The sequence below is a fragment of the Semicossyphus pulcher genome, unplaced genomic scaffold (assembly GCF_022749685.1).
Source record: "Semicossyphus pulcher isolate SPU_LCO1_2020_fin unplaced genomic scaffold, fSemPul1.0.p SCAF_23, whole genome shotgun sequence".
Taxonomy (NCBI): domain Eukaryota; kingdom Metazoa; phylum Chordata; class Actinopteri; order Labriformes; family Labridae; genus Semicossyphus; species Semicossyphus pulcher.
In genome coordinates, this window is record NW_027211697.1 from 11509396 (window position 1) to 11524167 (window position 14772).

The 14772-nt window shown below is 46.6% G+C and overlaps 1 protein-coding gene across 1 annotated transcript; it reads left to right on the forward strand.

Annotated features, from left to right (window-relative positions):
* Positions 1 to 6659: 6659 nt before the first annotated feature.
* Positions 6660 to 14741, forward strand: cbx4 (chromobox homolog 4 (Pc class homolog, Drosophila)). Its single transcript, XM_069674854.1, has 5 exons — positions 6660 to 6932; positions 7024 to 7067; positions 7708 to 7773; positions 9706 to 9772; positions 11000 to 14741. The coding sequence occupies exons 1-5, from the start codon at positions 6864 to 6866 to the stop codon at positions 12389 to 12391; spliced, it is 1638 nt and encodes a 545-aa protein (XP_069530955.1). The 5' UTR covers positions 6660 to 6863; the 3' UTR covers positions 12392 to 14741.
* Positions 14742 to 14772: the final 31 nt, after the last annotated feature.

Sequence of the window (14772 nt, forward strand, 5' to 3'; positions counted from 1 at the left end):
GTTTGCATACTATATTTTCAGTACGTACTGCTAGGATAGTGTGGCATTTCAAACACAGCACCAGGCTAAGCCTATGGTCCACTGATGAAAGCCTTTGCATGTGCAGTATTACAGACTGGGTGTCTGGCGTCCAGTTAGTGACGGGTTTTCCATCAGCCAGCAGTGGTTGGTCTGCCAGAGAGGGTAGGCGGAGCTAAGCGGCTGCTTTTCCGCTCTCTGCAAGTGTTGTGAGTAAACAGTAATCTACTACGGCTGAGCAAACAAAGAAAAGATGGATGACTACAGATACAACTTCAACAAGAAGTGAAAATCCAAAGAAAAAGAAACAAACTCGACGCTCAGATGAAGACAAACAGTCTGAAAAGGAAAGCGACCATCAGCCAGGAAAATCAAGAGTTACAACCGGAGCCAACCGTGGACGTCACACATGCAGGACTGTCTGGATATCTGGGAAGTGTGCGCCCACAATTACCGTTTATCGCCATAGTTGCCGCCAACAAGAACGAAACTGAGATCTTTGAGATTAGCACTGTAAATCGATCAGGATTTTAAAACAGCAGTTGTTTGAGCCCGGCCTAAAAGAGCATGTCGTCAGAGCCAAACTGACAGATCAAACTATGTGTAAACGTGTAGCTGTGAGTTTTTGTGTTTCCATTCAAAACCTCCTCAGTGAATCTTTGTTTTTAAGTGTTACCTTCATTAGTGCAGCACAACCTCTCATGCCTGCCTGACACGGCGGCAGGAGGAGACATTAGAGTCACGCAGCAGACAAAGGCCTGTCTGTGCCGTTGTGTTCAGGAAGAGGCCCGCTTCGCTCTGAAGTGGCGAGCTGCATTACCTGTGACACACACACACTCACACACACACACACACAACAAGTTCCTGTGTTGACTGTGTGATGTCTGGTGCACGTGGCGGTGTGATGAGCGACACGCACTCTGCCTGTAAGAGTCCTGACAGGCTGCTGGAGGCCATCGGAGCGGGAGCGAGAGGTGATTACGAAGTCATGTGGGTTTTACGGCTTATTGCCTTGAAAGTTTTCTATCATGTTTTTATCCAATGCACAGACAGACGTGGAAGCAGCCTGGTGAAGGAGCTAGAAAACGATAGATAATATTGAGCTGCAGAGTCTTTGTTTACGTTGTCATATGAAAGTGCTGTGCGTGGCGGTTTCTGAGTGACTGCCACCTTTTTGCGGCTCCCTCGCTGCTCCATGATCGCTCTAAATTGAATACAAATCTTAAAGCCCTGTTGTGCTCTTTGCGCAAGTAAAGAAAGCTTGCTTTATCTCTCTGCTCCTCCTCTAGAGCCTCTTCTCTTTGCTCTCATACAGCCAATCAGAACCCAAAGTGAATTATGATAAAAAAAAGAAGAAGAAGAAGAAGCAGCGGGGTGACGCCTGCGCTGGGGAATTTCCATATAGATAGACGAGCACATTAAACTTGTCTATCTGCAAGCTCACTGTCCATTCTTCCTCTTATTACATTTTGATGGAAAGATGGCCGCTCCATCTACATCATCCACTCACCGCCCCTCTCCCTTCTCCCCCTGCGTGTTCCTATCTGCCCCAGACACTTGATTGTTTCTGAACTGGTGTTGACCCCGTAAAGAGGAACCGTGCGCCTGGTTTTCCTGCCACGGTTTGTTGTGTTCATTTGTAATCTTGAGGTCCTTATTGCTCAATCTTCTTCCTCTTGTAAAAGCTGCATCAGTGGTGAGGGGGAAGAAGAAGAAGAAGAAGAAGAAAAGGGAAAAGAAAGACAGCTCCTCATCATGGTGCTTCCAGGCTTACATGTAAATTAAAACGCAATTAAAAACAGGCAAATAAGCTGTTCCCGGGAGATGGCAGGGGAACGGAGGGAGGGAAGAGGAGGAAAGGGCTCTCAGGATAAGGGGCCTGCGTCACTCATCATTAGCATGGCATTAGAGTGAAGGGAGCTAAATCTGAACACTGGGTCACAGGCACATTTAGCTGCGTCTGCTCTGATGAAAATAACCGCAGCATCCCGTGCAGGGGGAATCATCTCTGCCTCTGACGGGAGAAAAATCCACACAATTACTCTGTGCATTATTCAGCCATTGTTCTCTGGAGCGCACCATTGTGTGCTTACTATTGTGCTCCGTGTAAAAGCTCACTATTGTGATTTCCTGCACAGAGCATGGGAGCAGCATCCATCATTGATGTGCAGTGAATGAATAATTTCAACATACAGTAGGAACACAGAGGCGGGAGCGGGTCTGTTTTTGTAGTCAAACATGCACGCCGTCCCCCTCGCCCGCCGCGCTGCAGCTCAATACTGTATCGACAAGTCGTGCATTCAGCTGCATGCTGCCCGGATTCCACTGCACCACCTCCTTCCTCCTCCCCTGGCCTCGACCCTCACCCCTACCACCCCCTCCCCTGGAAGCCTGGAAGCCCTCCCTGCTCCTTCTCCCCCCTCCCTGCAGCCCCTTTTCCACCTCCTGCTCAGGCTCCTGGGTATGTTGGGGATCAATGGGGGAAGCGCATGGTGGTGGAAGGGGTGGTGTGTGTGTGGGGGGGGTGAACCCCACACGACGGCAGCCTTGCAGGCAAGCAGGCGGTAGGGGAAGAGAAGGGGGGGCGGATGGATAGAAGGGGGGAGCCCACCCTGGCAGAGGAGCACCCCTCTCTGTAGACCTGTCGCCTCGCTGCAACAATGGCCGTGACAATGACACTGGAGGAGGAATTTCCGCTGCCCCCCCACATGCACACACACACACACACACACCTCCCCGCCCCATCCTCATAGTGCATTAAAATCTTCAGCGCCGACATGAATGGCTTCCTAATAGCTTTCATTTGTTACAATTATCATAATTAAACATATGTCAGGGGCAGACAAAGGAAGCGGGAGATTTCTGTGTTAGCACCTGAAGCAGATGCTGGAGAGGGGTAGCTTTTGTTACAGCATAATTAGCCTGGATAGACTTGTATATTGTAATCATGCTGCATATTTACAGCAGCTAATTAAAGAGCTTCTATTTCAGTATCTCAGCGAGTTTCTTGTGTTTTCAGCAGTGTGAACCCTGCTCCGCCGCTCTTTGTGCCGCTTGTGTGCAGGTTTCATCTGTATGTCCTTGCTACATCAGCCTGTTTGATAGTGGAGCTTAATGACCGCCTGCTGAGCGCCGTGAGAATGGCTGTAGGGCCCTCTTAACATTTTTGCAAACCCCCCGCTTCCTCCTCCTCCTCCAAACTCTCTCTGTCCTTGCATTCTGTCCCTTAAACCAATCAACTCTTTTCTTCCTCCTCGCTGGGAAAGGATGAATCGGATGCTTGTCCATGGCCGACGCAGACATCTTTTCTCCCTCTCTTCCCTCTTTCCACCACACCTTTTCTTTCCCTTGCCCTCTCCATGCATCAATTTACCAGCTTCCCCTCCTCCTCCTCCTTTCCCCCTCATCTCTCCATTCCCTCAGTTGGCACTCCTGGCACTGTGGGTGGCGGGTGCCAAGGCAGGGAGGGCCTCCTGGCTTCCCAATGAGCCACCATTTTGAGGCTTGCTTCTCCAGTGAACCAGCTGTGTGCATGCAGAGTGTGTGTGTGTGTGTGTGTGTGTGTGTGAAAGATAGAAGAGAGGGAGTTTGAAGAATGAAAAAGGTGTTGCAATAAAAAAAGGGTCATAAGGCTGAGTTCCTGCTGAGACGGGACCAGAGATCAGGACTTAGCCTGACCCTGGTCCCCTCGAACTTACAGCCACATAAATACACTGCACAAACATTCTTTCATGCACTCACAATCATCTCGTTTCCCCTCCTTGACTCTGCAGACATCACAATTGAGTCCTTCAGGCAGCCTCCTGAAACTCTCAGAAAAAGTCAAAAGCTTGAATGTTGAAGTTTCTGCTTTTTAAACATCTTTAAGAATATATTTCTCCCTCTAATGTGTAAAGACGTAAACTAGAACAGCCTTGTTTTTGAAATAAATTCACGCCTTCGAGCAGGAGATAAAAAACAGACCCTGACTTTATCCTCACGCTTTAGATAAACAGCTCGTTTGACCTTGAGGGGCGCAGCAAGGACAAAATAAATGCCGAAAGGTTTCAACAAAATCGAGCTTTTAAAAAAAACAAGCCTACAAATAAAAACCAAGAGTTTAACAGAAGGTGTTTTGAACATTTAAAGGTACAAATGCGAGTTACAAATGATTAAAAATCAGAGGAAAAACACCAGAAGAGTTTTCCTCCGCGCGCTTTTTATCAGCGCCTTGTTAAATGACTTGATTTATTTAGTGTCTTTTTATTTCTACGCGGAGTTTTCTTTCAGCTGGCGGAGCTCTTATCTAAGAAAAAAAACAAACAGCTTGATTTCCGGTCGATGACTTTTAGAAGAAGCAGAAGTCGGCTGCAAAAAGGGGACAAGAACTCACCTGGGTGCATTCCTGAGAGGACGCACAGACCTGGGATCAGCAACACAACTCAACATTCACATTTATAATTAAAGTGCTTCGAATCTTTTCATCCGGACATGATAAGTTTCTATGATTCAGAGGGTGATTCGGCCAGTTTTCATCTCACACATTTCAGATTGATTTCAATTTCAGACGGAAAAAATATGCTGAAGAGCGCACGGATCGTTTCTAATTCCTCCAGCCAGCAGAGCTGATGTGAATCTGAGGGCTGTTAATTTAACTAAAACGCGTCATTGTTGCTGCTGATGATTAAAGCACACTCTCACGTGCTATATTGATTTTTTTCCTGCAGGTATTACCAAACATATGGAGCTGTGATCAGATCCCGCCGTCAGTCTGACTCAGAGGATTTTCTAAATGATTATCCGAGCCTTGACGCAGACTCCTGGCGTCATTCCCGCCAGAACAAACACTGAATGATACATAATTTGTATTTTGGGTACCTGGTGAGTAAACAGAGCTGACAGTGAATACCTCCCAACTCCTTAAAGGTTGCTTTATAATGCTCTCAGATCTCTGCGCTTTTTCAATCTGCATTTCGATTCGATAAGACGCATTCAAAGACAAAATAATGTTTGAGGAAACGACACCTCCTCGGTGCCATTTTTGATCAAGAGCTCATTTGTTTGTCTCAAACTTAAATTCTCTCTCTCTCTCGCTCACTCTCTCTCTCTCTCTCTCTCTCTCTCTCTCTCTCTCTCTCTCTCTATGCTTCCCTCGGTCTCTCGCCCCTTTCATGCTGTTGCTAGGGAAGCAGGGCGTATGCGCTCCCTGGCCGCGGCTGAAGGGCACAGGAAAAAAACAGGAATAGAGCGAAAATCTGAACCTTTAATCGAGCGCGTTAGCGATAAAAAGACCCTTAACCCCTTCCTGTACCGATATCAAGACAGAAAGTCCGGAATGGATGAGTGTAAAATGCGATATTTCGTCGCTTTTTGTCCATTGCCTTATATGGCAGGGCAGAGATATATCGTGCCTGTATTTAATAGGCTGGCTGCTGCCGCTCTGCTCAGCGGCTTCGTTTTAACCCTTGTGCTGCTGAATTATTTTTGGAGCAAGAAATGCATCGGTTTTAGCTCGTTTACTTCTCTTTTGACGACATTACCGCGACACACTCAAACGAATTTCGTCCCTTTTGACGACAATCATGCGTAAAGGCGCAATTTAGGCGCAAAAACAGGCATGTGATGCCCGTGCGCGCGTTTTCTCTCATGTTTCTAATTAAGTCCCCATAAATCCTTCAACTTAATGTGGATGACATTTACAGCACGGAGTACACACTCGTTTGGGATGTGGTTTACGCTTATGGATTTAAATTGTCAAGAAAGACAAGCTACAACCAACATTACAGCCAATAACAGGCTGAATTACTTAAGGAGAAACAAGCTGAGCGCGCTGCAGCTTCCCATTAGAAAGTTGCCACAGGTAGACTGAAGGCTGCACAGCAAACCTCTGCTGCTGAGTGTCAAGTTAATGGCAGTTGAGCCCAGAGGACAAGGCACTGGTTAGATGATCAGAGAGGGTGTGTGACCTATATCTGCACGGCGCTGTTATAGAATATCGAAGTAGAAGTCTACACATCTAGGCTACATTGTGCTGCTTTAAGGGGGTCGGATATAAAAGAGGAACTTGTTGTTGATGAGTGCGTCAGCCTCACTTAGAGTGTTTTACAAGGTTTGGTGACACAGTGCTGTCAGTTTCAAACCACAGAAGACTGTTTTTGTTGCACAAGCCTGCTGAGAGAAACAGTTTTTTTCTGATGTGGCAGCTTTCCAGACAAAACTGATTACAGCCCTATGTGCGCTTTAAAATGCAAGAGATGGTCTTGTTTCATTGACGTTTTAACAGCAGTGTTGACATATATTTTAGTGCATCTAATCTTAACCAACATGCACACATTATATGTACCTAAATAAAACTAAACCGCCCAATAAGCCTCGTACATCAACAGTGTGAACATGAGTTCCCGCAGCAGCTGGAAAAAAGACAACGTAACCACACAAGTTGTTTTATGCATATGAGCTTTGACAGTAACGTAGCGAATATTTGAATTTGCAGACATCCCTCCTGCAGTCCAGTACGCCCGGGATAAACTCCAACCTCTGTGCAAGGTCTCCACCTCCCCCTCCCCTCCTGACGTCATGCACCGAGCTGAAGCTAGTGCACGAAAAGAGCTGCTCGCAGCCGCACTACTGTGAATATCTCTATATGCTCAGAGCCAGGACCAGGGAGTGTGCAAAAGAGAGAGAGAGAGAGAGAGAGAGGGTGAGCGCGAGCGAGGAGGAGAGGTGGAGGGAATACTGTTGGATTTGGATACAACTGGAAAACTACCAAGCGCGCACAGAACGCACCGAGCGGAAGGCACATTTGACGGGTGCGTAGCCAACATTTGACCGACTCCCCGTCCCCCTGCGATCGGATCCAGGCGAGAATGGAGCTCCCTGCCGCCGGAGAGCACGTCTTTGCGGTGGAGGGCATCGAAAAGAAGCGCATCCGCAAGGTAACAGAGGGAGAATGCATGCAGGGAAAACCGAAATATTGCGTGTGACATGCTGCTCACCACATTTTCCCCCCTCTCTCCAACATCACAGGGCAAGATAGAGTACCTGGTCAAGTGGCGAGGCTGGTCCCCCAAGTAAGTCAGCATTGAATTGAATGGTTTTACGCTGCAATGAAACAAAATCACAATATTACAAAAAAAATCAAGTGTTGTTACTTGGAAATGTCATGAAGGGCGTGCGGGAACAGTGTGTGTTTATGGAAGAGTGTGTGTGTGTTTGCGCGTGTGTGTTTGTGTGTGTGTGTGTGGGTAAGAGCGCGGTCGGTATGTGTTTCAGTGTATCCGTGGATGCCTTCACTAATTTATGCGAGGGAAGGGGGTAGGCACAGCCATGTAATCCCGTTTTAATTATTTCTGCTCTGCCAGCGAATTTACGAGACAGTGGTGCTAAAATGGCCGACTGTATGTTGGTGCTGGAGCAGCGATTGGAGCGCAAATAGAGCCAATTTTTATGAGACATTTTTGTTCGGGAATGTGACTTACAGTTCATTTTGAGCAGCTGCAAATTGATCCTGAAGTAGAAAATGTACACAAGCAAATCCTCTGACATTAAAGTGGAAGAATGCTTTACCTGTGCGATGTGCATGGAGTAAATGTGGGAATGTGTGTGTAAGTGTGTGTGTGTGTGTGTGTGTGTGTGTGGTTGACAGAGGCCTGTGAGTCAAATTTGCACGTGATGTCTCCCTGACTGACGTTTGTTTGCTCCTCTCTGCAGATACAACACATGGGAACCAGAGGAGAACATCCTTGACCCGCGTCTCCTCGTCGCGTTTCAACACAGGTGAGGGAGATGTGGACTTCGGACGAGGCCGCGCGCAGCCTCCAGTTCAGTTCAACCATGACCATATAAGGGCATGGGAGGAGGGGCGCTCCAGTAACTCTACCGCTGATCCCCCTCTGCTCCCTCCCCCTCCTCCCTCCCCACAGGACTGTCTTGTGGGGAAAAGGCTGAGGATGTGGTAGTGGGAATTCATAAATCATGCTAATGGAGGGATTGGACATGCGGAAGTATGCATGGAGGCGCGTTAAAGGACGCGAACTGTAACTTGTTATGTGATTTTGTGTCAACTCATGCCTTGACCCAGTTTCTCAAAGGGAGCTGGAGTAGCTGCCGTGTTTTGCTGGAAGCTGCACGATGGAAAATCAGTCCACATTTGGATGAAATTACAAACATTTATGTGATAGTAACCGCTTTGAATATGCAAAGGCTCAGCAGGACAGGTGTTGAGTAGCAGGACAAAAGCACGGCAGCCTGTTGTGGTTTGTGAGGAGGCCTCGCTGCTGCTTGATGGGATTCTCATCAACACGATCAGTGTGAGATCTGCTTCAAAGCCGAGCCCAGCTTTGCTTTTGCAGTCTGATTTCACCCAAAAAGAAACAAGGTTCATTGTTGACACATAATGAGCAGCTACTGCCTTTATTTTGCCGTGTATATCGCTGTGGAAACAGAATATCCCACTTTGCATGCATAAATCATCCACCTGCTCTCAAGCTTGTTATTGGAAGCCTGCGAAATCATCAGTATCACGTAGATGTCAGTCTCAGAGGTTGAGATGTTAATGAATACAAATGCTGCTGTCATTTATGCCCTGTGGCGCGTGCACTTGCAGGACCCATGAGGCCTGTGAGATGCACACACTCTCAGTAGGCCATCAGGCCGCTCATGAGACTGCGTGAAGACACGAAGGCTGGGGAAAGGAATTCGCATTTCTGAAAAGGCTAATTGACACGCAGAGCTCTTCAACGTTTCCAGTGTACCGCTCTCATATTCCCCCTCAGCCTGCCTGCCTGGCTGTGTGTGTGTGTGTGTGCGCCTGGCTCTCCGCTGATGGTCATGGAGTGCTGCCTCTGCGCTGTGTGTGTGGATTCCTCTCTGCTCCCAGAGGATGGGGGAGGGGGATTCGACAAGGGAGGCTGTAATTGCCAAATCTGCTGTGAATAGGGGTCACCCCGTTGGACGCTGTTTGGAATCGCACACATTACAGCGTCAAAATGTCGACTGTTTGTTGTGGCTATTTTCCGGCAGCTCTGATAGTTTGAACATCTGAAGGAAGAGGCCAACAATAGGTTGGGTTTGCGCTCGCCAGGGGAAGCCTGTGTGCAGTCGGCCTTCACCCACCGCCGGTTATTTATGAGCCAATGATGAGTCAAGGTTTATATCAGGGGGCAGCGTTTCACTGACAGCCCTGCTTCTGCTCTGGTGTCAGTACAACTACAGTAACATGTTCGCTCTCTCCTTCAACAAAACAGTTGTTTATTCGTCCGATATATATCGGCCTGCATTCTCAGTGAGCAGGCTTTGTGCTGCAGAGTGCACGATGGATGTAAACAGCAGCATGTTTCCCTGAAGTACTCCTCATTGTTGTGTTTATCCCATGTCATCCCTACCTCATGACCCTAATTAGAGAGTAAGGAGAGGAAGGGCGTGCTGAAGGAGGGAGGGATTCTCCTTGCTCCCAGCCTTAATTGAATTTCTCCAGGATAATGAGTATATGGAATGGGCCGATTACCATGGAGAGCTATGCAAATAAGGACCAGGATGCTTTGCAGCGGCTCACGTGGCCATTCATTAGTCCTCAAAATCCACTTTTGACCTTGAATAGGAAAGAAGAAAATGAAGGATTATTTCAAACCTTTTTCCTACCTGGTGTTATATTTTGTCGCATGAGATAAATATGGTGTAATGACACATGATTATCTGTTGTGTTCACAGGGAGAGGCAGGAGCAGCTGATGGGATATCGCAAACGAGGCCCGAAACCAAAACATCTTCTGCTGCAGGTAATTATAACCGTCGTCATCAGACATAACAGCTCCTCTGGAGCACGGCCTACTTTTCCGAGCTGTTATGTCAGTGTCAATCTACGAGGCGCCAAAAGGGGAAAGAGGCCTGTCAGGTGTTTGTGAGCCGCCGTCATTACAGGCGTGGTTATTTATAGATTCCTTTGAGAGAGGTGGAGTTAAAGGAAAAGAGAGGACGGGGTTTTACAGCTGGATTTCTCTCCGCTGTCATCATGGAGCCGGGTGTGTTGCCTGGGGTTACGTAAGCGTTGCTTGAGTGCACTCACTTAATGCATGTTCATTATTTCTGCGAAAAAGCTCCAGAGACAAAACAGCTTCTTCTTTGTTTTTTAAGAAAGAGGATGGTCTTCTTGTATCATCTAAATGTTCCCTTTCGCAGCAGAGGCCTAAAAGAAGCTCCACATTACGCTCAGCTGAGGCCTGTACAGGAAGGTACCCTGAGCCAAATGTGATTATATATTTTGAGAGACTGAGCTGATTGCTATGCAGTGTCACTCCTTAAGAGGCAGAGCGCTCTGCCAGAGTCACACGTGGCTAGCGATCAGGGATAAAGCGTGACATGTCTGGTGGCACTTCTCTGACCCGAGGTCACAGCCAAAGCGTCTTGAGCGTTCCGCTGCAGTGCCCCCCTGACGGCCCGAGGGGTCAGCCTGTACAGGAGGAGGGGGAGGGGACGACATGGTGGGTGGGAGGTCATGAGCTGAGCACTGATTGGATACTTTCTGTCAATTCATGTGAACTTCAATTTCACCTGAACTAAGACGTGTGAGGTTTGGATATTTTAGCTGTGGCAGATTTTTTCCATGCTTCACCCACAACAGCTCGTTTACTCGGTGTGCTCGGCCTGTGAATACGGCTGTATAATTGCTGTTGTGGCTCTGGAGGAGCTTTGTCATGTCTGAGAAGATTACCCTGATTATGTCAAAGTTTAAGACATTGGCATTTCCCTGGCAGGGAACATAAAACATATTAATTCAAGCTCGTGCATCATGGGAAAAAAAGGGTTAGATACTTTAAATAAGGATACTTACACCTCTGATTCTTGAACATTATTCTGTTAGTTTATCTTCTGTGAACATCCAAAATATGAAAGTAAAACACTGGATTGCATGAGTAACCCCTGAAGGCACTCTACTATTTTGCAAATCTTTATTACTATCGGCTTAAATTGACAGATTTTATTGAAATCTCGTCTCTTTCTTCAAGGTGCCCTCATTCGCCAGACGATCCAGCATCCCTGCAGGTTTTGAAGAATCATCTCAGGACCCAGAGGGTAGCCTCAAGTCCGATCTCGTCCAGGCCCAGCGCTCCCAGCCTCAACAGTACCAGCTGAACAGCAAGAAGCACCACCAGTACCAGCCCAGCAGCCAGGAGGTCCCTGCTGACCCGCTGCAGAACGGCAAGAAGAAGTTCATCTACCAACTCAACAGCAAGAAGCACCACCACTACGAGCCAGACCTGAACATGTACGACGCTCAGGCTTCCCGGCTCAAAGAGGTGGTCAAAGTTCAGGAGCCAGCGAGTAAACCTGCAAACCCTGGCTGGAACCTACCGCTGGCCCTGCAGCAGAAATGGGTTCGCGACAAAGACACGGGCTGCTTGAGCAAAGTCAAAGAGCTGGCCGTAGAGGTGAGGAAACCGGCTGTGAAAGAGGCGGAGAGCGAACACGCCCTTAAACCCAATCCTAAAGACGCAACCCTGCCTAGTGCTGTCAGCAGCAAAATGAAGATAATCAAGAACAAAAACAAGAATGGACGTATTGTTATCGTCATGAGCAAATACATGGACAGCAACAAGGTTCATGGAGCAAAGGGTAAACACGGGGAATCATCAGGTGAAGAGAAACCCCAGAACACCAAACCGTCGGAGAACAATCCAGCTCACACCACCAAAATGTCGGAGTACCCCAAAGAGATCTGTAACGGCAGCTCTCCACCCGCCGCCGAGCATCCGATAAAGTGTTCCCCGAAGGACAGACATTTCTCTAAACCTTCGCCCAGCACGGCAGAGGAATACAACACAGAAGTGGCTCGTGGTCAGGCCGATTTACCGGAGGATCTACCGCTTCAGCTGACCGCTAGCTCGCCCCCAACTTCCTGGGCCGTCGACACCAACATCCCAATCCCGACAGCCATCGACCAGATCAGGATCCCTTCTTTTCCCAACGACCGCAAGCGAAAGACATCTGACTCCACGGAGGACAGGAGCGTTTGTAAAGCCTACCTGACTTCCAGAAGCTTCAGCGTTCCCAGCACTGTGGTCACGCCGCCTCAGGATTCGCCTATGGACCTCCATTGCAGCGGCCCACGTCTCAGCGCTACGTGCACATATGAGGTTTTGGACTCTGGCAGCCAAGAGGAGCCGATGGACCTCAGCTGCCCAAAGACTAAGACGCAGGTGGAGCCGGACACACAGCCGGAGGAGCCTGAGCCGGTTGTGGAAAACACACCTCCTGCTGTGGAAGAGACACAGAAAACAGCAGAGAAATCTAAAGAAGCGCCTGTTAAAAAAGTCTCTCCTTTTATGGGAAATATCATCATAACTGATATCACAACAAACAGTCTCACCGTCACCTTCAAGGAATATGTTTCTTTCTGAGAAACGTCTCGGACGATTGGACTGCCAGTGACCGATTGGATGATTCTGTTAATATGTGCATATGTAAAAACATCAGAATTTTGTATATGTGGAAATTTATAATTTATCATTCAAATTCAATATGTTTCTTATAATGTTTTATACTGTAACTCCTCTGTGACGTTGTAGCCAAGAAAGTGCCCTCGAGGATTTGAGCGAATGCATTCAGGTGGATGTATTCCACTTTAAAAAAATCTGTTTCTTTCTACCTGTACCAAACCTATAACCTGAGATGTATGAAGGTTTATACGTATTTTGTATTAATAATATCACTTATTTTGGTCCTGATAGACGGTAGAGAGGAAGTTGTCGCATATATGAAGATCAAAGATCAAATCGAAAGCACTTAATAACATTTTTATACGTTGGTTTGTGTCATTACTGGTGGAGAAACAGCTGTTTGGTTTAATGTGGAGGTGAAGCAGCGTTCTGAGGGTGAGCTTCCAGATTGTGACGCGAGACATGTTGGGAAGAATTTGATTGGACAACAGGGCGAATGAGGCACCACCATACTGTTGCTAGTTAGCTCACTAAAGGCTCGGTGCTGCTAACAGTTGAAGACTGATTGATTGGTGAATGTCAGGATATCATTAGTTGAAATGAGTGGGTTCAAACCAGTGACTGTATATAAAGATGGACGACGCGTCTCCATCTGCTCTCATTGTATGTAATTAAAGCCAAAATAGCCCCCTGACAGGCGCTGCCATCTTACGATGGTGATGTCATTTGGAGTCTGCGCAGTAGAGATCAGCGGGTGGAGCCGCTGTAGCCACTTCCGCTAACCAGAACACACTCTTAACTTACCATAAAAATAGCAAAGATCCCGCATGCCGGCTGTCAATCATCCTTTTTACAGCATCAAATAACTACTTAAAAATAAACTAGTCCAAAAAATTAACACTTAATAAATCAGCATGATAAGAACTAACTATAATGACAGAAACCGTGTTTCTGAAAAAGTGTATTTAGATTTTATAGTTTGACTCATGTCCCATCTGTTAACATGGAGGAGGCGGGCTTTATGAGCTGTACTGCAGCCAGTCAGCAGGGGGCGACGGAGAGGGTTTGGCTTCACTTTTAGGGAGCGTCCATCTTTTTATACAGTCTGCGGTTCAAACTATTTTGCTTTACAGGAAGTAAACATGATTCGATTTGAATATACAAATATAAAAATGTGCTTTTTTTTTTTTGCATATATTGAAAATGGATGCACAATGTGATTATGGATGTGATCTTTAAGGGTTAAAAAAATCTTCATGTTCAACTTAAAGTCACTGATTTCTCCCCCAGACAAACAGAGCCGCACACTGAATCAGTTTTTCAATGTTACATTTGTGGCTTGTAAAAGACGACGGGCCTTTTTCACAGAAGTAGGAAAAGCGCAGGTGTTTATAGTAACATTAATGATGGCTGTATTCCATTTAGCTGCTTTAAATTCATGGTCCTGGTTGTGTGCATGCTGACTGCCTGTCATGGCTTTCCTCAGACACCTGAAGAGAACAAGTTATTATGAACACCTGTGCTCTTCCTCCTGTTACTCTGAGCCCATACTCTGAGCCATGACATGCAGCATTTAAAAGCATGTGTCTGAATGCACACTGAACGCAGAGACGACTGTTTTTTTCTTCTTTCCACTGAGATAAAACAAAGCCGTCAGTGAAGCTGCAGTCTCAGCCCGATCAGTGATTTTATTGCACATGTCACCTTTAGCAAACATTAATGGAATTAAACGTGACATGTTCTTCCTCAAAGATCCATTACCATTTAGAGAATAGCGTCATTTATCAAACATGTGACTCCCCGTTAGGGCTATTCATTGACCATTGTGATTTATAACCATATTGCTGGTGTGCTCGTCTACTAATGTCACGCAGATTAACATTACTCATCTCATTTTGCTTTTGGGGCTCAGTGTGCGACCTGAAAACACCAGTTAGTGCTGTTTGCTTTAGAGGGTCATCAGTGAGTATGTTACACAGATTAAATGATTATGCTGCTGAAAAGTCAAAGGTCAAAGCTATTGGATGCAACCTAACATTTGAGTCTAAATTGCCTTCCATGCACAATTAATGCAAAACCAGTACGGATGCTAAAATGCTATACTAGTAAAAATGAAGAGTGCGTATTTATTGATGTTTAAAATCAGTTACAGCTGCAACACTTTTTGTTCTCTAACTTTTGCTTTTCGCTTCATTCTTTCTTGCACTTGGTTCAAAGTTGAACGATTGTTATAAAGTTTGTTCTGCCACGAGTTGATCGACTGATTATTGGATGGTATGTTTCACAATAAAGAAACAGAAATGACCTCTGACACGCGGTTGCACTTGATATTTGTTGAGCAC